This window comes from Mustela erminea, chromosome 1, assembly GCF_009829155.1.
Source record: "Mustela erminea isolate mMusErm1 chromosome 1, mMusErm1.Pri, whole genome shotgun sequence".
In the NCBI taxonomy this organism is placed as follows: Eukaryota; Metazoa; Chordata; class Mammalia; order Carnivora; family Mustelidae; genus Mustela; species Mustela erminea.
Window position 1 is genome coordinate 122186177 of NC_045614.1, and position 26565 is coordinate 122212741.

The window sequence follows — 26565 nt, forward strand, 5'->3', positions numbered from 1 at the left end:
GGTTGCCACAAAACTTTAATTTGTAAAAACAATGTCTGTGAAGTGCAATAAAGCAATGTTCAATAAAACAAGGTATACCTGTGTTGCAAGTCCTAGCCAGAGTGATTAGCCAAGAAAAAGAAATAAAAGATACCTGAATTGGAATGGAAATAATAAAAGTCACTATTTGCAAATGACATGTAATATGTAGAAAACCCCAAAGGCTCAAACAAAAACTAAATAAGCAAATTCATTAAGTTACAGTAGACAAAATCAATACATCAATATATAAAAATCTGTTATATTTCCATATACTAATAATGAGCTATCAAAAAGAAGAATTAAGAAAAATCCCATTCACCACTGAATCAAAAAGAAAAATAAACAACAACAACAATAACAAAAACACCTACAAGTAAATTTAAGCCAGGAAGTGAAAAACCTATACATTTAAAACTACAAGATGTTGGTGAAAGAAACTAACACAAATGGAAAGATATTTTGTGCTCATGAACTGGAAAAATTTAATATTGTTGAAATGTTTATACTATAAGACAACCTCCAATTCAAAGCAATCTCTATTTCAAAAATTATATTTTTCACAGAAATAAAACCCAAATCCTAAAATTTGTATGGAACCACAAAAGACCCTAAATAGCCAAAGAAATCTTGAGAAAGAACAAAAGTGGAGGCATTACACACCCTGATTTGAAGCTATATTACAAAGTTATAGTAGTCCAAACAGTATGGTATTGGCATAAAAACAGACACACTAATTGGGGCACCTGGGTGGCTTAGTAGGCTAAAGCCTCTGCCTTCGGCTCAGGTCATGATCCCAGGGTCCTGGGATGGAGCCCCACATCCAGCTCTCTGCTAAGCAGGGAGCCTGCTTCCTGTTTCCTCTGTCTCTCTCTCCACCTGCCTCTCTGCCTACTTGTGATCTCTGTCTATTAAATAAATTAATTAAAAATCTAAAAAACAAAAAACAAACAAACAAACAAACAAAAAACAGACACACTGATCATTGGAATAGAACAGAGAGCTCAGAAACTCAGAAGTCAATGCATATATAATCAATTAATTTACAACAGGAGCTAAGAATATACAATGAGGAAAGCAGGGTCTTTTCAATAAATGGCATTGGGAAAAGCTGACAATTACTTGCAAAAGAAACTGTACCATTTACACCATACACAAAAATTAACTCAGAATGGATTAAATACTTGAATGTAAAACCTGAACCCATGAACTCTTAGAAGAAATCATAGGTGGTAAGCTCCTTGATACTGGTGTTGGTAATGACTTTTAAGATCTGACTTTAAAAGTAACGACAACTGTAATTCTAAGATTAGAAAATAATATTTTAACACCAATGATGGCTATTATCATTTATCCTTTGCCATTCTCCACAAATTCATCCAGAAGAATGTTGAGAAGCTGCGCCCTGGGATCAGATGGGTTATGTTTGGGTACTGAATGCACCACACAGAGACTATGTGTCCCTGAGCAAGAAACTTTGTATCTCTGTTTTCAATTTTCTCACATGTAAATTAGAAATAAAACACTGTCTATTGCATAGGTTTGTCAAAAAAAAAAAAAGTAATGACAACAAAAGCAGAAATAAACAAATGAGACTATATCAAAATTTTAAAAATGTGCACAGCAAAGAAAACTATCAGTGAAAAGGTAACTGACTGAATGAGTGAAAATATTCACAAATAACACATCTTAAGAGGGGCTAGTATCCAAAATATATAAAGAACTCATACAACTCAACAGCAAACAAAACATACACACAAAAACAATTTAAGAAAAGATCTGAACCTTTTTCTAAATCACAATAAGGTATCATCTCCAATCAAGGGTTGGTGAGCATATGGAGAAAAAACAATCTTTGGGCATTACTGGTGGGAATATAAATTAATACACCCACTACAGAAAGTGGCGCTATATATATATATATATATATATATATTTATATATACTATAGAAAACAGTATGGAAATTCTTCAAAAACTAAAAATAGAACTAGCATATGATCCAGCAATTACACTTCTAGATATTTGTAAGAAGTTTTTAAAAAGTAATTAAAAAAATGCATGCACCAACATATTCATTGCCCCATTATTTATAATATCCAAATATGAAAACAATCTGAATGTCCATCAATGGAGTGCATAAAGAAATGTACATATATGTTCAACTGAATATTATTCAGCCATAAAGAAATGACAGTTGTGACAACATAAATTGACCCTGAGGTTATTACGTTAAATAAGTTAAAGAAAGATAAATATCATATGATATCACTTACATGTGCAATCTAAAAAACAAACAAAACAAAAAATTCAAGCTCATGGATGCAGACAGCAGATTAGTGGTTGCCAAGGAGAAGGGATGAGTGGAGAGGGTCAAAAGGCACAAACTTCCAGTTATAAAATAAATAATTCATGGGGTCATAAGGTACATTATGGGTACTATATTTAATAATACTATATTATAGGGGTGCCTGGATGGCTCAGTTGTTAAGTGTCTGCCTTCAGCTCAAGTTATGATCCCAGGGTCCTGGGATTGAGCCGTGGGGCTCCCTGCTCATCAGGGAGACTACTTCTCCCTCTCCCACTCCCCCTGCTTGTATTCTCTCTCTCCCTGTCTCTCTGTCAAATAAATGAATAAATTTTTTTAAAACCTATGCGGTACTATATATTACAAAGTTTCTATGAAAATACTTCTAAAAAGTCTTTATCATCATAAAAATTGTTGTAACTATGTATAAAAATCCTGAGATATATACAGTTTTGGTCTTTGTTTATAAAATTATAATGATTTTTTTTCTACTTAAGTAATTTTTTTTAAGTAATCTCTATCAGCCCCAACATGAGGCTCAAACTTACAACCCCAACAACAAGAGTCACGTGTTCTACTAACTGAGCAAGTCAGGTGTCCCACAGTGATTTTTATGAAATATACATATAATATAAACCATGTTAATATATTTAATATAAACCCATGTTACTAGCCATCAATCCAGTGCTAAATAAGAATTGCTAACAATTTCATATGTGTTATTAAATGGCCCTTTATCCTTGTTTTGCTTTACTATATTATTCCTATAAATTTAAAAAGCCTACATTTAGAATGTATTCTTTTGTTTGTTTGTTTTTCATGATTTTATTTATTTATTTGACAGAGAGATACTAGATCACAAGTAGGCAGAGAGGCAGGCAGAGAGAGAGTGAAGCAGGCTCCCTGCTGAGCAGAGAGCCCGATGCGGGGCTCGATCCCAGGACCCTGAGATCATGACCCGAGCTGAATGAAGGCAGAGGCTTTACCCACTGAGCCACCCAGGCGTCCCTGTATTTTTTTTTTTTTTAAGAAAATAGTTGAGTCGACCACAAGCTCCTAAGAGGTTGAAAGTATTAGGTATTATGACAGTGTGATGATACATGAGGGACTTAAACATAACAAAGCACTAAAAAATTATAACTTTTCTAATATTTTACTGTATGGCCAGTACGAATTGAACAAAACAGAATTTAAGAAATACTTTTAATCTAAATTTCTTGTGTAATACCAAAACTACTTTTGGACGATCTCATATTAGATCTACCTATGAATGAGCTTTGCGCAGTGGCAGTATCGTAGCCAATGAGGTTTATCCGAGGCGCGATTATTGCTAATAGATCTACCTATGAATGTAATCATTCAAAACACACACACAACTTTTCAACATTTTAAAATTATATTTGGTGGCAAAATAGAGTCTTAGAAAAATTATGAATTCATAGTTTGTTATAAAATCAAATTATTTTTCTTTCAATAAAAAGAAACAAAAGAATACAATGGCCCAAACCCATAGGATGTACACCAGCAGTGAATTCTAAGGTAGTCTATGGACTTTTGAGTGATTATGATATGTTAATGTAGATTTATCCATGGTAAAAAATGTTAATGTAGATTTATCCATGGTAAAAAATGATGGTGATAATAGGGCAAGCTATGTGTGTGTGGTGGGGGGGTAGAAGGTATGTGGAAAATGTCTGTATCACCCTCACAATTTTGTTGTAAACCTAAAACTACCCTAAAAAAAAAAATAAAGTCTTAAAACCAAGGAACAAAAACAGTAAGTTAATCCTTTTAAATGTATGTATATATATATATATGTATATATATATATATACGTATATATATATACGTATATATATATACGTATATATATATATGGATTTTAGCATTAATAATCAAATATGGTCAACTGTATTGCTCTAATTTCTCTCAAAGAAAGCAGAAGGTATTATTGCCAAAGTAACAATTTTGGCCTTTCTTATCTGTCAAATCAGCATTACACTCTAACTGCTCATCAATGGGATTATTTGCTCTCTGCTTTTTATTAGGTTTAAAAAACACATTTTTCTTTTTTAGTGGTATATTATCAAATTAGTATTTAATATATATATAATTGTTATATATGGAGTTTTCATCCTTTGGGCAATACAAAAATTAAATACTGTATTTACTAAGTTCAGTAAGAAATTAGGCTCCCTCTGTTCTCACTGTACCTGCTAGGAAAGCTGTTCTCAAGGTCTTGTCTTAGGACCTGCACAATAGTATCACCTGAGAATTTCTTAAAAATGCAAATTATATGCTGAGCTCGGTCTAAATCAGAAACTCTGGGATTGAGACCCAACAACTTGTGTTTAATAAGCTCTTGAAGCAGTCCTGAGGCAGCTAAAATTTGAAACTACTATTGCAGAGAGAGAAAATTTAGCATTTAGCATCAGGTCATCATCAGATTGATTTTTTTTTTTTTAATATATATATCAGAAGTGTACCACAAAACTGTTGCATTTGGGCTTATTTTCACAGAATACTTTTATAGCATTAACAAAACCTTCCTTTACACCAGGTTTTACTGAACCAAAAGTACTCAATTTGCTTAATACAAGATAAATTTTCTAATGACTGTAAATAATGGTGGTCTGATCAGGTGTGGGACTAGAAGGAGTATCAGCAGGTCTGGTGGTTTAAAACCCTAACCTAAACTGGGACTTCCCTTCCTCTATACCTCAAAGTCCTCAAAATGGAACACAAATCTACCACCACCACAGGGTCTGGTTTTGACTGGGTCACTGGGAAACTGCAAGCTTACCTGATTTTCTTTAGTCAGTCTAAGAAACTTCTACCTGAATTCTTGGTTCCAGAACCGGCTTGGGGCCAGGCCTCTGGAAGTCTGAGAATAATCAGTGCTTCTCAAGCTTACCCGATGATCTGAATCTCTTGAGGGCTTGTTCCTCAACTGTATTCCCAGACCTAAATCTATCCCAGTACGAGACTTCATGATCATCAGCTGGATACCATTTCTTGGCCCCATCCAGAAATAGACCTGGGTATTCACCTGATACCTCTTTCACCGTCTCCTTAACTCTGTTCAGCTACCTGAAGGCTTCTTGTGCAGTTATTCTTCCTCAAGACTTTTCTTTTTTTAAAGATTATTTATTTATTTGACAGAGAGAGAGAGAGAGAGGTCACAAGTAGGCAGAGAGGCAGGCGGGGGGGGGGGGGAAGCAGGCTCCCCGCCGAGCAGAGAGCCGGATGCGGGGCTCAATCCCAGGACCCTGAGACAATGACCTGAGCTGAAGGCAAAGGCTTAAACCACTGAGCTACCCAGGTGTCCCTTCCCCAAGATTTTTCTACCATCCAGTTAGCCTCACAATGTTCTCTTCAAGCCTAGTAGGCAAATATTTTTTTAGGACCTCTTCCCAGTTATTTTGATCTAAAATAGTCGACTTAATCCTAAACTCTCAGGTCCTTCTTGTTAACTTGTAAATTGATCCAAGATTTACTAGCAGTGCAATACATTTTACCCACATATCACTATCTTTTTTCTGGCCCTAAGGTGACATTTCTCACCCCATAAAGGAAATTAACTAGGCATGTGTAAGACTTGGGGGAGTTAAGAGGCATCCCAGAATGCTTCATCTGCATTCATAACTTACCTTTAGAATCTAATTTGCTAGGGACACGTCGGTGGCTCAGTTTGTTAAGCAGCTGCCTTTGGCTCAGGTTGTGATCCCAGGGTCCTGGAATTGAGTCCCACATCCAGCTCCTGGCTCAGCAGAGAGCCCGCTTCTCCCTCTTACTCTGCCTGCTGCTCTCCCTACTCGTACTCTCTCTCTGTTAAATGAATAGAATCTAGTTTTCTAGATAAGATAATAGGCTATGTATAAAGTTAATCATCTTTCCCATAATTATGATTAAATGGAAATAGAAATTTTACAAAGATGAAATTGTTTGAATTCAAAATTAAATTTAAAAAAACAACAACAAAAAAAAGATCTATAAGAAAGTGGTATATTCATCCTTACAAAGCTATTCACACATGCATACATAAGAATAAGTGAGTCATGCACCCATGGTGTCCAAAAATAAAAGACTTAATAAAAACATGTCTAAATGTTTGGGTTTGTTGAATATAAAATGAAACAGTAATAATAATCTGATAAAGGAACTCTTAAGTATTTGAGAAATTACATCCCATCTTTTAGTAAAAATAGCTGTTCAATTGATTTAGAGGTGGCTCTTAAAAGCCCCAAGGGCCCCATATACTTAGCAGGAAGATGAAATGGTTTTTCTCTCTGCTTCCCTTCTATCTCAGACTCGCAATCACAAAGAATTATGTTCTATGAAGAAAAAAGAAAAGAAAAAACCTTCCTATCAACTAGATAGAAGCAAGTTTAAGAGCAACTTTAAGTAGCTTCAAAAAGACCTGGAGTAAACAACATTCTTCATAACACTGACACAAATGACACGTATGTGACTTTAGATAATGGTTAAATCAATAATGAATAATTCAACCGATGTTTTCTGCCCATCTGATATGTGTCCAGTTCTGGGGTTGGTAATACTTAGAAAGGTACAACACCAAGTAGGTGTTGCATTCAGCGAAGTATGATCTAGTGATGAAGGTAAGAACTGCTCATAACAAACAACAACAAAGGATTATTCCTTTATTATTTTTACTCCTTTTCTATTATTATTAATAAATAATTAAGTAATAATTATTATTATTACTCCTTTGAGGCGACTCATTCCCCAAAATAAGGTATCACAAGCTGTGGCAAAGGTGAAAATACCAGAGGGCAGAGAAGGCAAGTGCCAGGGTGCCTGATGTCTTCTTGAAAACCTCCATAGCACTGCGGGATTCTAGGTAAGCCCTGGGGGATTCTGGGTAGGTCTTAAAATGCTTCAAGGTCTGTACTAGGCCTAATCAAAGGGAAAGGCATTCCTGGTGAACAAAGATAAAGAGGTGATAAGGAGCAGGGAGCCTGGTGAGCTAAAAGGACAAGATTTAGTTTCAGGGCAGTAGGTGATTTTTAAGGTATTATCCTGCACATTGTAACCACAATAAACATTTCAAGCTGTACTGCACACTCAGTTTGCTGTTTTTAGCTAAATGCAGTTGCAACACCTTACAAATTAATTTAGGAAGCATGATTTTTAAATGTTCTGAAAATGCTTTACAGCAGCAACATTATTTCCAAAAGAGCTTCATTTAAACCCAAGCAAAAAAAAAAATTCTGATTTCTTAAACCAAAATAAAGTAAAATACACATATTTAATTGTTTATATATGTTATTTTTATATATTTATGATAAATTTATATATAATTATAATATATACACATATGGCTTCTTGAAAAGGCCTTTCCAACTTAACTATTAACATGGAGACTCGTAACAGTCTCAAATGGAAGTCTGGCTAACACACGCAGTGTAAGTGTCAACCGCACTTCCAAAGTCCCAACGCTTTGTAGGTAGGAGTGTTTAGGAATACTGTAATTCCCTTAGACTAACATCCTTTCTCTCTTCTGTGGCCTCTTAGACTTCGCATGTTAAAGACTGCAAGCTCCACAATGCTTTATCATTTATTCACTTACTTAATAAATATTTACTAAGTGCTTAGTATGTGCCAGACACTTGAAATATAATAAAGAGCCAGGGAAGCATGATCCCTTTTCATAAGGAAGTTAAATTTCCAAGAAGACAGAATGAAAATAAAAATAATTATAAATGGTAGTCAACACTTTGGAGAAAAGAAATATTGGGCTAAAATAAAGTCAATGTGTAGTATGGTGGTTAAGAACATTTGCTCTTGATCTGAATTGCCTGGATCCCTCATCCTGACTTGGCCACTTACTAGCTCTTTGACCTTGGACAACTTGTTAGTACTTTTCTGCTCAGTTGTTTTATCTGACAATTGGGGATAATACTAGTATCTACCTCATGGAATCACTATGAATATTAAATGATAAAAGGTAACTCACTTAGAACAATGGTTAACAGGTAAAAACATAGCAATAATAACTGAAAATATGATTTCTACAAAATTTTCATTACACTCAAGCAATATCTTGGCAAGAGGGAGCATGGAGCGTAAATAAATTTTATTTTTTTCCTGGTGCCATAGGGAACAATTTTACTGTTGTCACAGTCTTCTTATAAACTATATTCTGATGGGCAGTTTTACAGTTGAAAGTAAATGATTTTAAGGCCCCCCTTTATTGCTGACCATCTGACTTCTTCAAGTAGATTAATTTTCTTTCATAGAATAATAGCCACAGAAACAAACATCCAGCACAGAGCTTAAATAGTTGGGTTCAAGAAAGTTACGGGGAATTAGGGGAAAAAAAGGAATGAGCCAATAGGTAAATGTGCAAGAAAGAGATGTCTGGACTTCCACAGAAGGAGGAAAGAGGCAGACTGGTGAAAGCTGTCACATGGTTTGCCAGTATTCAGAAAGGTTCACTGAAAGCAAGAAAAATATGCACAGGTGAAGATTACCTCCCAATGATCAGATTGGACTAGAACAGAGCTCTTCAAACTTGACTGAGTGAACTACCTGGGGTATCTGTTAACATTCAGATTCTGACTGATGAGGTCTGGTGAGCCCTGAGAATGGACAAGGATGCTTTGTTATTCAGAGTAGAAACAGATGAGCAGTATCCACATCTTCTGAGAGCTGGTTGGAAAAACAGATCTCCAGGCCATCCCCAGAAATATTCATAGAATCTAAATCAGAAGCTGGTGAACAAGATCTCCAACTGATTCCAATGCACATTCAAGTGTAAGAAGCATGGGAATGAAGATGCCAAGCCTACTGATAGTGACACCAAACTATCCTACTTGGCCCAGAATCTCCCTGGTTTTAGCACTGAAAGTCTCCTGTCTGGAGAAATCCCTCAGTCCCAGACAAACCAGGGAGTAAGTTAAATGCCCACCCTGGCTATTGATCCCATAGATGGAACTGGAGTTTTCTGTGCATGCTATGGTATTTTAAAGTTCATGAATAGTACACTACAATTAGCATATTATTTTCTGTCTTTGGCCAGCTGCATAATCTTGAGCAAATCACTTCTTCTCTCCAAGGCCTATTTCCATGTAAAATGAAAATGATATCTACCTCACAGGGTAGTTTTGAAGATTAAATGAAATAATATAATTGAACATGCTTTGCATTCAAAAAAGTTTTGAAGTATTAGCAACTGTTTTTTATTTTATTCATTTTAGAGAGAGCACCAGTTGGGGGAGGGGCAACGGGAGGAAAGAATCTCAAGCACACTCCTCGCTGAGCATGGAGCCCAATGCAAGGGTTGGTATCATGACCCTGAGATAATAACGTGAGCCAAAATGAAGAGCTGGACGTTTCAGCGACTGAACCACTCAGGCGCCCCTAAAATGTTAGCTATTATCACCAGTGGGTCTTATCATGAAGAAAAGGACTGAAATCTCTTTGGTTTCAGTGCTATGAGCATGGCTGATGATAATAATGGATTCTGGCTTCAATTAAGCATTGGAAAGGAAAAAAGGAATGAAGTAGAGGAGAAAGAATAAAGCATGTGCATTGTGAAGGGTAAATAGGTTAAAGGTACTAATCTAGCAACAGGTACTTCTCCAGCATGTGGCTAATGTTTCCTTCCTTTCTATACTGTATGTCCAGATTTGAGCTACAGTGGGAGAGCTGAATAGTTGTTACAGAGGCCACATATTCAGTTAAGTTGAAAACATTTACCATCTGGCCCTCCACAGAAAAACTTTGCTAAATCCTGATCTATAGAATCTTAGCAAGACTTCCAAAAAGATCACATGGCATATTCAGGCTGAGCACATGCTTCCATATACTTCCATACTGCTTCCGTAGTATCTCGTTGTACTGACATTATGTGCTTATTGATCTGCCTTCCTTCGATGAACTGAATGTTTCTCGAGTGCAGAAACCACATCCTATATTTTGTCTCAAGAGTCTAACAAAGAACCTGATTCAGAAAAAGAAGTCAATGGATAGATATGGAACTGAGTTTTAGTATAAGCTGAAGTTTGGCTACACTGTGTATTTTAGATGAAGGGCAGGTCTGTGAACTGGAAGAGTAATTTATGTTACTTTTAATAGGTAACAGATCCTCTTGCGAAATGTGACTCTTGAGTTACCAGCTAATTTGCTAAATGACATTTGTCAAAAATACCTATCTGACATATGAATGAAAGTTAATTAAGTCTAAAACAAGTTTCCATTTTCAGTGAGCAAGTATTGTTGCATCCTCTTACAAAATATAATAAAATCTACAGAGCAAAAAAGTTATACATAAAAATAAGAGTTCGATAATAACTTTAATATTGAAAACTACTTGTGTCCAAAGGCTTAAACTGCCTTGGTTAACAGTACACATGCACTTTCAGTAATGAGCCAATGGTACTCTAAATACTTATCAAGTACGATTCAGAAGCCTGACTTCTCAGTGTGTTTATTATTCCACAAATAAGTCTTAGCCACAATTAAATTCCTTGCTATTTTGATAAAGCTAGTAAACTTTTTAATAACAAGGGATAATATGGTCAGTGGGACTAATAAGGGGTTATTCTATGAATAACTGATGCACTGAAAGAGATAGGCTCTCTTCACTAGACTGGAGTAAAAAAATCAAATAGATTTCATATAAATCTAATGACTGCCAAGGCCAAGATCCCTTAAGAAAAGCATGTGCAGTATAAAAAGACAATTCTACAAATAAATCTTTGTAGAAGAGTTTAAGAAATATTAACCTTTTAAATATAAAATTTTCTCCATGTTAGCTACTGTTATTAGCCTGCTTTTTAATATTAATAAAGTAAACTTAATTTTGGAAAACTTTTATAACATCAGACCAGTAGATAGGAGAAAAACACTCTATATTTATATTAAATTCCTAGATACAGAATAGAGTAGTTGTCTTATTAGCTACATTTTTTTGTTCCAATTAAAAAGCAAAGGAAATATGGACTATGTTTCCTAAGTTCTAGAAAATTAGTAGTGAATTTATCAACAATTGTGGTTACACTTTTTCTTAAAGTTAATTGGATATGTTGGCCTGTTACAGTCATCATAAAGTTATAGTCTTTAAATTGGTATTTTTTGGACAGGATGAACTCCATAGATATTATTCTTGTACAAGTTCAATATTTCTACAAGTTGATAAATGGTTTTATCCCTTCTAATAGGTGATTATTCTTTATCACTGCTACCATTAACAGGAAGAATTTAGTATTGCACACAGGATTTTAATTATGACCTACATATTCAAGTAAGTTAACATAGGCTTTGCCTAGAATGGCAAGGTGATTATTAACAAAAACTATTTGTGCTTTTTCAGACATAGGAAAAATGCTAACCAAACAGGAGTCTCCCATGTGTTGAAATGTTGGTTTATCTCTATCATTTTGGCCGATTCTGGTTTAACATGCAGGTTATTTACAGGATTCATATAAAATTTTATAATCTGAAAATATACAATTGTTATGTTGATATAAGTTAAAATGTATCAACATTTTGTGTAAGATTCTGTTGACCTATACCAAAGTTCAGTGATGGGCAACTGAACTACAGATCGGGAAATCTAAAAGAAGTCCCAGGATTCACCTTCTACAAGTCTTTCTACTGCAGAAGCCTACAAACCTGGTATTTGTCTGTTTCATGGGATGGGGGTATGGGATTTCAGTAAACACATCCCAATGTCTGGCCGGTTTTGTTTCTTCAGTTCTAAAATGGGATAATAACAGAGCATCCTCCAGTGTTGTTGTGAGGGTCAGATGAATGTATGTGTCATGCACAAAGTATAATGCCTGGTATGTAGTTAGAGCTACATAAATGTTAGCTATTATTACAGAATATAATTCAAGTAATTTCTAAAGCCCAGACATCTATTTATGGTTGGATAAGATTAGAAATAAAAATAAAGGGAGGTTTTCAGATAATGTCACTCACATTGACTGGAACTTTAATGATACCAAAGTAAAAAGCATGGCAATAATCTTTATCCAGAGAAACATGATGAAAACATACTGGCTCTGTCATTTTCACCATCTTTTCATGTTTTTACTCCTTTCTTCTTCGATGTTTATATCTCCCTCTTTTGCCTTTTCTCCTTCTTTCAGTTTAATGTTTTCTTTTTGTTATTTTTTTTATCCATTTGCTGTCCTTAAGGATTAGTGGTCTTTCCTTGTCTGCCATTATTTCAGGTAATTGCTTAAAGACACAAATCAAAACCAATGAATAAAACAGGCTTTAGAATAAGCTCTCTTAATTATCAAGGCTCCGCTGGTTTTCAATAAGGCGGGTAATTGGTAGGCAGACAACTCAAGAGAAGGGAACAGCAGTGCCCAGACAGGCAACTCTAAAAAGATTCAATGTACCCCATCCGTAATTCAGGATGTTTTAAAAAGAAGACCCAGAGCATAGGTAAATCAAGCAATTTGATTATAGAAAGGTTGGCCAATAGAGCTTGTATTGCATTAAAACTTTAATAAAAATTGTAGTACACATACATTTTTCTTAAAGTTCAGTAGGCCTTAATACAAAGAAATAATTTGCTATGTGTTCTAGTGCAATGGGCAAATGCATCTTCTGTGCACTCTCTTTCCTTCTAATTCTCCTGGTTCTTCCTTCCCAGGACACATAATGAGCTGAAAATGTCTCTCGCTCAATATTTTTTTGCATATTACTAATAATCATATAGTACTTAATGCCTCTTGTCTGGATTACTTACCCAATTCAGATAGGTTTATCATCAGATTTTGAAATAAATCAGAGCATCTCTGTTTTTTCACTTTTTTTTTTTTTAAGTCATAGTATATGAGCAATTTAAAGGTTAAGATTTAAATCACGGATTAAAAAAAAATCCAGTTGATACACAAACTTGCTGAATACCACATGTTCTAGCAGAAAATTTCATATGTTTTTATCTCATTCTTTAAGTGCAACTTTTAAAAGCCCTATGAACAATTCCATTACTCATTACCTGTTCTTTTCTGAGAAGTATAATTGAGGTCAAGAAATTATGTGATGAGTATGGGGTCTGAAAAACTGGCAATTCATCAAAAGAAAAGAACAGAGAAGCCAACACAAACAACTTCCTCTAAGTGAATGATGTGCTTGCTTATTAGGAAAAAAGGTTGGCAGAAATTTCCTATTTTGAGAGAAAAAAAAGCTAAATTCATTGAAGTTATAAGCTTGATTTTCATGCCTTAAGTTTTTTAATTTTCTAAATAAAATGAAGAAATGTGTCTGTGGAATCAAGGAGATTATTTCCATTACTGCATTAGAGAGAAAAGTAATTATCTCACTGATGTTTTCACTTTTTAAACAATTGTATTAGCTACATAAATTCATCTAAAATTACTTATCTGAGAATTATGAACTAAAAACAAAATTAGGTAGTGCCAGATATCATGTTTTCTCACCGTATATTTTTGTGTTTCTTCTTCTATTTTTTTTTTCTTTCCTCTACTTTTCACTTTGTCCCTAAATTGCCAGCATCAGCAAATGTTATGGGATAATGTAAACAAGGCCTTGTCAACCCCAAAGCATAAACAGGCAAAGAATCAATGAGTGTGGTCTCTCCACTTGTGATGGGGTTAGTACAAAAGCAACTTTTAAACAGTACTTACCATTGTCAAGAAAAAGGTGTTATGAGGGAACTATTAAAAGAATAGTTGAACAGTTTAAGCACATAGTAAAGCAAATGCATTGTAATTGATATAAATTGTAATTCTTAGAAAGATGAAGTATATTAAAAATAAGATCTTTAGGGTCACCTGGGTGGCTCAGTCAGTTAAGCATCTGCCTTTTTAGCTTAGGTCATGATCCTGGAGTCCAGGATTGAGAGACACACTGGACTACCCACTCAATGGGGAGTCTGTTTCTCCCTCTGTCCCTCCCCCTATTCATGCTCTCCCTCTCTCTTTCAAATAAATAAAATATAATTTTTAAAATTATTTCTATAACCTACTAAAAATAGTTTATCTGGTTTTTTGGTTATTATATTTTTAAAGTATTAAGAATATGTGAAGATACAGGGGTGCCTAGATGGATCAGTCATCAGTCACATCTGCCTTCAGCTCAGGTCATGATTCCAAGGTCCTGGCATGAGCCCTGCCTCAGGCTCTCCCTGCTCTGTGGGAGGCCTGCTTCTTCCTCTCCCACTCCCCCTGCTTGTGTTTCCTCTCTCACTGTCTTCTGTCAAATAAAATCTTAAAAAAAAAAAAAAAGAATATGTAAAGATATTGAATGCCATGAAGAGGTAAGTACTAAGTAAATTGTTTCAATTTTATGCCCAAAGCACTATTTTTACTCTTCTTCTGAAGGTACTCCCATCACTTTACTAACCTTCAGTATCTACAATAATCCTGCCTTATACATGGCTTCACTTTCTGTGTTGTCAGTTACCCAAAACCAAATGCAATCTAGAAGAATATCCATAAGATTAGTAGCCTAATCTTATGTCACAATGCCTACATCATTCCCCTCACATCATCTCATCCTGTAGGAGTTTTCTCATCTCACATCAACACAACGATATATATATATTGAGAGAGTGATGGAGAGACCACATTCATATAACTTTTATTACAGCATATTATAATTTTTCTATTTCATTATTAGTTATTGCTGCTAATCTCTTACTGTGCTTAATTCATAAATTAAACTTCATCATAGGTATACAGACATAGGAAAAAAACAGTGTGTGTATAGGGTTTGGTATTCTCTGTGGTTTCGGGCATCCAGTGGGGATCCTGAATATATCCCCTGCAGATAAAGGGGGACTGTTGTGCATAATCTGAATCAAGGATTCACAAACACTCAAACACTATATCCAGTTACAATGACACCCAGGTAAAAGATCTGGAGGTGGACCTATTTTAGACATTTTCTGAGCTTTGCTTTCTGCTGAGTAGTGTGACTAATCTCTCCTCCCACCCCACCCCACCCCACATGCCTCAGAATTCATGTCCAGTCCGAGCCTGTGGCTATGACCTTATGTGGAAGTAGTCCTTGCAAATGGAATCAAATTAAGATGAAGATACACTGGAGTAGAGTAGGATAATAAATGTGTAATCTAATAAATCTGATGTCCTACATGAAAAGAAAGAGTATACACAGAGACAGAGGTGCACAGGGAGATAGGATGATGCAGGCAGAAATTGGAGGGATGTGTCTACAAACCACAGAATGCCCAGGATTACCAGCAACATCAAATGCTAAGAGAAAAGCATGAAAGAGTTTCCCACTGAGTTTCAGGAATAGGGCCCTGCTAACATGTTGATTTCAGATTTCTGTTCTCCAGAACCAGAACTGTAATAGATTGAATTTCATTGTTTTAAGCCATTCAGTTTGTGGTACTTTGTTTCAGCAGCCCTAGCAAACTAATACTCACATTAAAATATATATATATATCCTTTTGTCTTTTAATAGCAATAGCTTATGCATTTTTCTTTTTGTTTGTTTGTTTCTTTCTTTTTCAAGACTTATTATCTGAGAAAGAGAAAGAGAAGGGGAGAGGAGAGAGACTCTACAAGCTGCTTCCCCGCTGAGCATGGAGCGGCCAAGGGGCTTGATCCCAGGACCCTGAGTTCATGCCCTGAACCAAAACCAGGAGTCAGGCACTTAACTGACTGAGCCACTTATGGGCCCCATGCATTTTTCTATGCAGGCTAAATTCTAATACTTATCTATACAGAGACAAATATCCTTACCAGAAGGGGAGGTTTCTCCATGAAGGCAACTTGAGTCACCTCCTCTGAGAACTCTCCCCTGATCTCCAGGACCTGGGAAACTCCTTTATCTTAGTCTCTCCTGTCATGTGTATCTGCCCTTTGTAATATTTGTTATATTTGCAATTTTATATTTGTTTGAGTCTGTAACACTCACCTGAAGAGAAGCTCCATGAGATAGATACTTCTGTTTCTGCTTGCTTCTATATCTCTCAGCATCTAACACATTCCTGCCTCACAGTAGGTTAAAATATGGTGAATGGGTGTATTACTGTTAATATCTTCTGACATCTCCAATCATAAATCCTCATTTTTCCTTTTGAATCTTCTTAACTCTTACAACCTCTCCTAATTTACTTACTTTTATAGCACTTTGCATTCCACATCTTAAGGATTCTCTGCAAGAAAGGTTAGGGAAGGTTTGTTTATTTCAAAATAAATATGCCTAACTTCCTCTTCTCCCACCTCAGTTAGATTCTCCTGCAGGAATAAAATACAGATGTGTGGAGGTTTTTTGTTCTTAAAACTCCTCCATGTTCTATATATGCCCCATTCTCTTTCTCTGTGGGAGAGGGGACAAGAAGGCAATATGAGATCTCATATAGAGTCCCAGACATCTAACACTTTTTCGTCAAATAAAATAAGGCAGAATGGTTCTTTCACAGCTTTTCTACACGTCTATCTAAAAGAACATTCTGATTCGCACAAACCTGTATTTATAAAAATGTTTCTCTATAATGGGATACTTAGAGACATGCACAGCTAGATCTGATAGATTTCTTTTACCATCATTCCAAAACGGACCAGCATGCTCTTCAACAAGTACATTTTATTCAGTTTCTAAATAGCAAATTATCATAAATTTCCATACTTTGGATATAATTTTTTCCTAAGAAAAATTTTAGAAAGGTAATTATTACTTTAGGGCTATTAGAAAATTAAAGAGCATGTTTATAAATTTGAGGAATAATCTAAAATAAATGAAGCAGAAATTATCATATCAAGTCTCCAAAATAAATTACTATTTTTGTTAAAATAAGTGTAAAAATGCAATGAGCTACTATGATTGGACATGAAGTAAATAAAAATCCATAAAGAGAACATTTCACCCAATAATAGATATTATCTGTACCCCCACAAAAAAAGAAGCATTACTTTGAGAGTTCGAAATATTTTTTGGACATGGAAACAGACAAAAAAACTTTGTTGAGTGGTTCATTGTTAGCAAACCCAAGAAATTACATTGCTTCAAATCAACAATGATCTTATCATAACTGATCCTCACTTTTTCCAGTTCTTATTCTACAATAACAGAAAATTCAATCTATAAGTCTGTCTATGAAGAGTTGTAGGTCAAACTTAACAAGTTTGAAGGTGGTTCTCAGTGCATTAAATATAGAAATGATAAAACCATAAATCTTAATTGTTCTTAATCTCATCATACTCATTGTCATATCCTTATAGTCACCGGTGTATTTTGTTAAACCTTGAACTAAATTTTAACAGGTCACTAGATATCAAAATTACTTGTTCTAACAGATCGTTCTAGAAAAGTATGCCATTTAAGACATGGTATCTCTTAGAAAGATGGTAAGCTAATTTATTTTATAATTTGCACTTATTCAGGTCAATTTTAATATTACTTGCTTTTCAGTAACTCAGCTCTACTGCCAGGTACAGACTTACAGAAAAACAAGACAAGAAGCCCTGCCTCCATACAGACACTGCCTTTCCTGTAGGTTTGATTTAATCATGTGTAAAAACACACAGTAATCTTACACATGGACTTAATTTGAATGCTAATGTTTCCAAACATAATACTAACTCATTGTAAAGATCATTATGTGCCTATTTTCTCAAATGAACAATAAGGCTGGTGCTCCTCTGTTTCAAATCAACATATTTTCAAGGACAGCCTTTATCACTTCTATCTCCATACAGAAGCATATTTTAATTGCTTATTCTCTTCTGGTTTCTTTCTCCTTCATCTGTCTTCCAGCTTTTGGTTGTTTTGCATATAGGGGGAGGAATTTCAGAATAGGATATAGGGCATATCTGATTGTACTGAATGACAGCTAATGTTCTTACATAAAGTTTAAATAAAACATGTGCTGAATGAAGAAAATTAAAATGACTCTAAACAATATACTTCCCTAAATATAAACAAAGCTTCCAACTCTATTTTCTCCTACATTTTTGAGGAACTAAACTATTTTAGGGCCCACCTATGGATGGTAAGAATTTGCCAAGTATTTGTCATTCATGTAATATTTTCATAATTATGACATATCAGTGTATTGCATATATTAATAATTTTATATATTTTTGTTATACTCAATTTCAAAATGTAAATGCTTATTTTTAAAAGGACTTATATCATTACAGAAAATAGAAATTTGTAGGTAATCTCAGAAGAAATACAAAGAAAATAAAGCAATGGTATTAAATTTCAAAGGAATTTTTAAATCACCACAATTGGATTATAAGCTCCATGAAGGCTAGGATTTTTGTCTGCTCTACCCCAAGCATTTAGTAGTATCTGCTACCTAGTTGTTACTCAACAAAAATGTATTAAACAAATGAATAATAATTATACTGTGTGGTAAACTGAGAATATTAATTGGGTTTATCTTCCTCTGCTCCACAAAGCTAATTTTATTTTTACTTAAATTCAGTTAGCCAACATATAGTACATCATTAATATCTGATGTAGTGCTCAGTGATTAATCAGTACATATCATAGCTCATCACATCACATGCCCTCCTTAATGTCCATGACCCAGTTACCCCATTCCCCCACCACTTTTTTCTCCTTCTGCAATCCTCAGTTTGCCAGAGTTAAGAGTCTTTCATGGTTTGTCTCCCTCTCTGATTTCTTCCCATTCAGTTTTCCCTCCCTTCCTCTATGATCCTCTGTGCTATTTCTTATATTATATGAATGAAACCATACGATAAAACCATACGATAAAACGCTTCTGCACAGCAGAGGAAACAGCCAACAAAACTAAAAGGCAGTCTGCGGAATGGAAAAAGATATTAGCAAATGACATATCAGATAAAGAGCTGTACATAGACCTAATGTCTTAAGTACCAAGGTTTTCTTCTCCCCAATAAGTTCTTGTAAATTATGATATAAATTGGTATTTGTGTATAATATGTATATAAATGCTTGTATTTTGTTCATTGTAATATGTTAATTGCTGATAGCAAATAGGATTCTATGAAGTTACTGTTATAATGTTATATTGTTATAATGTTACTATTGAATAATGTTTAACAATGTAATTTCTTAGTTGACAAAAGCTCTAGGGCAGTGCCCTTTCACTTCTGACTGCAAACAGAATCACATGCAGAGATTTAAACAATGCAGATGTCTGTCTGCGTCCCACGTACCCCAGGCCAATCAAATCAGAATCTACTGCGAATAGGGCCAACCATTTGCATTGTTTTAAAAAGCTCCCAAATGATTCAAATGTGCACTTAAAGCAACTGATCTAAGATAGCAGTGACAATCTGTTTGCCTCTGTAGAACACGATCCCTATATCAATCTTTAGCTTATAAAATTTATCCTATTTTTATACAACCCAACTTTTCCCTGTTTTATCAGCTTTGAAAAGTTCCTCTCAGGTTTCCATATATATACAATCTTAAAAAGCTAATCCTATTTAAAACTATCTCCAAATAAATCTATCCCTCGTTTTGTTTTGTAAAACTTTTATAAAAACCTCCAACTATATCTAATATTTTTGGAACTAAAATATTCTAAATCATTTGGAAAGTGTTAATTATTTCCTTTGAGACATAAAGCTTCATTTTCTTATTCCTTCTCATTGGATCAGGATTAATAGTGGATACCATGCAAACAGCACATTGAATAACATAACTGATAAAATATATTTCAGACATGACCACGTGACAGCACCAAGTAGCCCACAGCTGTGCCAATATGGTCAGATAAGACAACAAAAATATTCTAAGTTGTCAATAACTTAAGAAATATTAGATCAATTGTTTCAATTTAGGACCAAAGTGGGTATGGGTGTCTGATGGTGGTGTTTATCAAAGGGACACAGTGCTGCATTCACAGAAACTCAATTCTCCTATACAAACTCCACAATCCATCATTTACGTGATGCTCTGTTCTATCCTCACAGAAACTGATTCATTTATATATAACACTATAGTTTTTCAGCAGGAAATCTGCTTTTGTGGTTTCCTTAAAGAATTTATAACCATTGTTATTTAAGGTTACCTTAGCGAATCAGCAAGGAAATTTATTATGTAAGACAATGGGGGGGGCGGAATCCAGAAATACAATTAAAATTAAAAAATTAAAACACAAAGTGAAATGTTCTTACTAAATATGGAGGTTACCATTTTCTTCAATGTCCAGTCATAAAACTCTATCATTCCTGATTTCTCTATTCCCACATGTAATTAACAACCAAGTCTTATGAAATATATCTTCCCCAAGTGGTTTTATCTATCCCAGGTTTACATTCTCACTGCACCATCTTTTCAGGACTTTATATTTTCAAGCTTAGATTTTAGTTAGAAACTTTAAACTTGTTTTCTGGTGATTAGTTTTTCTTTCCTACTATCTGTCTTCCATATTACTGGGAGATTGATATTTTTAAAATTGTACTACTATCACCTTGTCCTGCTGAAATTTTTCCTACCTACTAACAACATAAAAGCCCAAATCCATCATGGGGCATTATAAACTTTACATGATTTTGTTCCCAATAAATTATTTATCACAACCTTACCTTAATCTCTTTTCCAATTTATTAAAAATAGAAAAACACATTAAAATATCCTTTATGGAGCAAAGTATAAATTTATTTCTGCCATCAAATAATGCAAAAATATAAAACCAGAAAAATTTGCAATTAAATGTTAACTGCACTACCAATTTGCTGGATGTGCTCTCCCCACATCAAAAAAAGGTTTCATTTGTTGAAATCCTAACTCCCAGTACCTCAGAATATGGCTTTAATTGAAAATAGGATCCTTGCTGATGCATGCAGTTAGTTAAGATGAACCACATTGGCTTATCGTCCTTATAAAAAAGAGAAATTTGAACACAGACATATGTATGCCTGCACACACACACACACACCCCACACACATATACACAGAGAGAATGCCATGAGGAGACTGGAATTATGCTGCCACAAGCCCAGGAACTACCAGAAGCTAACAGAGAGAGTCCTGGAATAGCTCCTTCCTCAGTTCCTTCAGTGAGAACGTGGTCCTATTGATAACCTGATCTTAGACAACTAGCCTCCACAACAGGAGACTTTCCCAACTTTTTGTTGTTTAAGCCAACTAGTTCATGGCATTTTGTTGCAACAGCCCTAGGACATTAAAACACTAATTATCTTATGTTTTTAGTTTTTTTATTTCATTAAAAAAAATGGGGATTATAACATTCTTATCATGTGACTGCCATGAAGATTATGGGACACTATCTGTAAATTGATACAGGGCCTGACTTTAGGAGCTATTTTCTTTCCTCTTTATTCCTCACTGGTTCTAATTATGTGAAATATAGGTACTTGGGAGGATTAAAGCTTATCTGGATCTTAGCCGCTTCAAATATAGAATGACAAAAATACTTTACCTAACAGCAACCTATATCAGAGTTTCTTATTGTTCTTTCTAACTCAAACATCTATGACTCATGACCAGAATTCTTATCCTTGATCTTGTCTTAATCATTTATCTCCTCTGAGGGTTTATGCTTTACATCCTCAGTGATGATATAACTTGAACCATGACTGATTTACTAATGGTTTTTGTTCTTCACATTCCAAGATTCAGGCTACCTTACAGTTTACCAAGTATAATTTTATAGTCTAAAAAATCCTAATAGTGTTATCTGATGAGTATTAGTTTTTATGTTAGGAAAAAAAAAACAGATATTTTATATTAATAATAAAAGGCAGATTTCTTAAATTAAGAATGTATATATTCTTATCATTATTGTTTTTATTTTATCATAGTTGGCAAATATTCTTTAAGTCTTAAACTTCTGCACTTAAATTATTGGAATGAAGGATCACTAATGAATATGTTTGTGTCAGTCATAATACTCTAAGAACTGTCAATGCCCAAGAGTCAATGGGAAGTTTTTTTTTTTGTTTTTTTTTTTGTTTTTTAAGATTTTATTTATTTATTTGACAGACAGAGATCACAAGGAGGCAGAGAGACAGGCAAAGAGAGAGGAGGAAGCAGGCTCCCTGCTGAGCAGAGAGCCCGATGTGGGGCTCGATCCCAGGACCCTGAGATCATGACCTGAGCCGAAGGCAGAGGCCTTAACCCACTGAGCCACCCAGGCGCCCCAATGGGAAATTTTTAATCCAGATTTTTAATCAGATGACCAAGTATATCTACATGTTGAACAGGTGATGTCTGTACTATTTTTTAATAGTAATCCATATATATGCATAAAGTTATAATTTTATTACTAATAATGTTGATATATAACCTGCTAAGTATTCAAACATGAATTTTTATTTTCTAAAAAGGACTTAAATTAATGTCATCTAGACAACAAAATTATAGATGTCATAGTTGCTAATCAATTATCAGCAATTCAAATAAATCCATTAAAAAAAGAGACAGAACTGGGCACCTGGGTGGCTCAGTGGGTTAAGCCTCTGCCTTCGGCTCAGGTCATGATCTCGGGGTCCTGGGATCGAGCCCCGCATCAGGCTCTCTGCTCAGCGGGGAGTCCGCTTCTCCCTCTCTCTGCCTGCCTCTCTGCCTACTTGTGATCTCTCTCTCTCTCTATTTAAAATAAATAAATAAAATCTTAAAAAAAAATAAAAGAGACAGAACTTATGTTCATGCAGCCATGTTTAACCATATAGTTAAAATTTTAAGGTCACATGTCGTGTACAAGATTCCAGGGAGACTGGTCAAAGTTCACATTTACATCAAAAGGTTTTTCTTGAAACAGCCAAAATGATAGAAAAGGGAACAATTCTATTTTTATATTTGCATTCAAAAATGGCTAGACACAATTAAAGAATGATTCATTTTCACCAACATATGTGAATGGCTCCTAAAATCACTACATCACATCACATCATTTCTACTAAATAGCTCTATAATTTGTCAAAATCTATTATTCTGTTTGGTTTATATCTGATTAGTAATGAACACAGCCTTTACTCTTCATTAGATTAATTAGCATTTTTAGTTTGAGTCGGAATACTAAGCAATGTCTATTTATTTATTTATTTATTATTTATTTATTTATCCCTTAAGTTCCAAGTTTAATGTGCTCCAGTATCATGACAATTCCATATGGAAGTATGACCTAATGACCCACTAATATTAGACAAACTGAGTTTCTCAAAACATTTCACTCCAAAATGTCAATGATCTTGGCTGAATTAAAGTAAACCACTTCTACAAATATTTCCCAAATATTCACCAAATATAGGGACCTAAACGTACATTAAGAAGGATTTTTTCTATTATATTACATCTTGTAAACTCTACAGAGAAATAATGCACCGCACCTGGACACACCAGACTTCACTGTGTTCTTGAATAATCTTTCTTCAATTCTAAATGCTTAACCTCTGCGTTCAACATTTTCATGTTCATATTTCTCAAATTCCTTACAGACAGGTATTCAAGAACTCATAGCTCATTTATAATCACTCATTATAAAACTAAGTATTAATGTTTGTTTCTTTTTCTCTATTTCAGTAGCTTTCATACTTTGACGTTCCTCAGAATCTGCTGAAAGCTTTTTAAAGCAGAGTGCCAGGCCCCATCAATAGAGTTTCTGATTCATTAAATCTGACAGTGAGACCTGACGATTTTCATTTTCAACAAGTTCCCAGGTGATATTGTCGCTTCTGTTCCTAGAACCACACTCTGAGAATTACTGCTTTATTGGGACAAAAAAAAAAAAAAAATTCAAACAAGCTATACTTGAGTCAGTCCGAGTTTGGTAGATTAGCAACCACGTTGGGTTCAATTGGAAAATTGCCCATATGTATACACACTCAGGCAATCCTCTGCTGTCATTTGACCTCTGAACAAAAGAAGTGTTATAATTTTCCAATATAAATTGTCAGAGTTAAATCCAATATATAGTAACATATGACAATTAAAAATGATACACATTTTGAAAGCCAACCTCCATTTTATATTTTGATGATTTATTCATATTGGGTTTCCAAAGGATCAGAATGTTAGTACTTTTGTTTTTTAATCTCAAGCTTTTTTTTTTAACATTTTGCATATCATAATCATTATGGAACATCCTACTTATAAGTGACTTGCTCAGGATGACACAACTAATTAAGTGAGGAGGAACAGATCTGAACATAGTTCTGTTTAACTACTCTATAATGATACTTCACTGTCCAGATATCATTGGTCCATTTACAATTTATTAACCTAAGTATGACAGAGCTTACTTCTGTATAAGGTATTACATTTGATATTGAGAATATCTAATGAAGAAGATAAAAATCTTCCACTTAAGATGATAACATGTTGGGAGAAGTTTTACATGGAAGTAAAAAACTCCAATAAAAGGGATGAGTGCTATAATATCAATAATGCAACTTATGACTTATGACAATGTAGTTTGAAAACCCATTTCCCAAAACAATATAACCTGATCTTCAAAACAACTTGAGAAAACTGAACAGAGTTTTTGTTTCAATTTGATAAATGAACTATGTGGAGAACAAAGACTTTACATGACTTTCCTTTCATTCTATTCTCCAGAACAAAGTTTCCCACAGTATATTCAGCAGTATACTAGACCTAAGAGGTACCTGGAAGGAAATATGAAGGCAGGAAGGAAGGAAGGAAGGAAAGAAAGAAAAACGTCTTGTGGGCAATTCTGTATGTCACCTTGGAGATCCATAATGCATATTATCATTTTAATAGTTCCAAGAAGATATTGGGGGAAAAAAAAACTATTAACTTTGCTTAATCCAGTGTTATTAAAAATTTACATAACCATAAAACTGAATATGAAACTTTTGAAACACTGATCCCAACCTATAGTTTTTTTTTTTTTCATAGTTATTTTTTTTTTGTAGATGATTTTTTTTAATTTATTTTTTTTTATTTCCAGCATAACAGTATTCATTATTTTTGCACCACCTATAGTTTTTTAAAGATATTTTGCAGAAGCCGAAAACTTTCCAGAAAATTGTGATAAAGGGAGGGTGCACAGAACTACTCCTCCTTGATTTCTTCACTCTTCCCCTAATAGCCTGGCTTCATTCAGAAAAGTTTTACTTTTACCCATATTATATATCAATGGAGTGATTACACAAGTCTAATGAAAAGTCACTACTTTAAGTAAATCACCAAACTTTATACTAAACATCCAGGAAGAGTTTGAATAGGACTTCATGTTGAAATATTACCAGAGCCTATTTTATATTTAAAAAAAAATTTAGGTTATAATTGCACCCTAAATACTTACAATGAACAAACAATGAATCAAGTCACTACCAAGTTAATTCTCTGGGAAAAAATTTTAATAGCAGGACACACGATTCTTTATTTAATGCTTGGTTTTTATATAATTAACATAAAAATCCTCCTCAATAATATTCAAAACTTTTTTTTTTTTTTTTTTGCCTCTCTTAATTCCTTAACAAAAATACATAGCAGTCTTTTCAAACTTTCCAACACCCACCCTGCTATTATCTGAAATCCCTTTTATGGGCATATTTTATAATTACTACAGAGAAAACCAAACTTGAAAAAAGTATAGGTTATAAGCATGCATGAGGAGACTAAATGCTGGGAGTAAAGTGGGAAGAGAAACTGTGAAGACTATGGTAGTACGCATTAATGTTTTTATTTTCTGTATTTTATGATGTGTTACCATCTTGGAAGTTTGCTAATCTTGGAAGAGACTGCCCTCAACCCCCAGAGAGCTAATCCTGGATACTGTAAACAATTTGCCTGCCAGCCTGACTTTGATAGGCAAACCAACCAATCTACACCTCAAATCCCCAGCTAACCCTTCTATCTAGTTTACACACCAAGCCATTATTCCCAATGTCCTAATCACCCCAGGACTAGGTACAAGAGATCTAGAGATTATTTCTATGGCCCAGAGCTCCCCAAATTATTCAAACCAACCAGACCAATACTCTTTACCCTGCCCTGCCCTTCTTTTGAAACTACAGTAAACAATCTGGGTCATGCTGTCCACTCACTATATCTCCCTCATGACCAAACCTGTCAATTCCCCATATGGCCCAACATGGTGTGGCATGCCTCCTTCTCTTAGAAACTGTAAGTAATAAAACTTCTTTCAGTGGCATTGACCTCTTCTGTGTTGTCACTCCCTCACATTTATAAATTAAATTCCAGGTATAATCAAACAAAGTAGAGGCACTGTGCCCAGTCACCATTCACCAATGGCTCTGCATATAATTTGATCACTTTGCCAACAGCACATACATCAAGTTCATGAAATCTTTCATTTATTGCAGGTTTTGA

General features: G+C 34.5%; 1 protein-coding gene and 1 pseudogene across 4 annotated transcripts in view; one reads left to right on the plus strand and one right to left on the minus strand.

The window, feature by feature from the left end:
* Positions 1–26565, minus strand: part of NAALADL2 (N-acetylated alpha-linked acidic dipeptidase like 2) — a 1358868-nt gene that overhangs the window by 788976 nt on the left and 543327 nt on the right. Inside the window, exon 9 of one of the 4 annotated variants that reach the window (XM_032340827.1) lies at positions 16416–16456. The exons of the other annotated variants lie outside the window; for them this stretch is intronic. Within the exon in view, the coding sequence (XP_032196718.1) occupies positions 16416–16456 (41 nt within the window). The remainder of the gene's footprint in view (positions 1–16415; positions 16457–26565) is intronic. 4 annotated transcript variants of the gene reach the window in all.
* On the plus strand, positions 3599–3720 carry LOC116581081 (annotated as a pseudogene).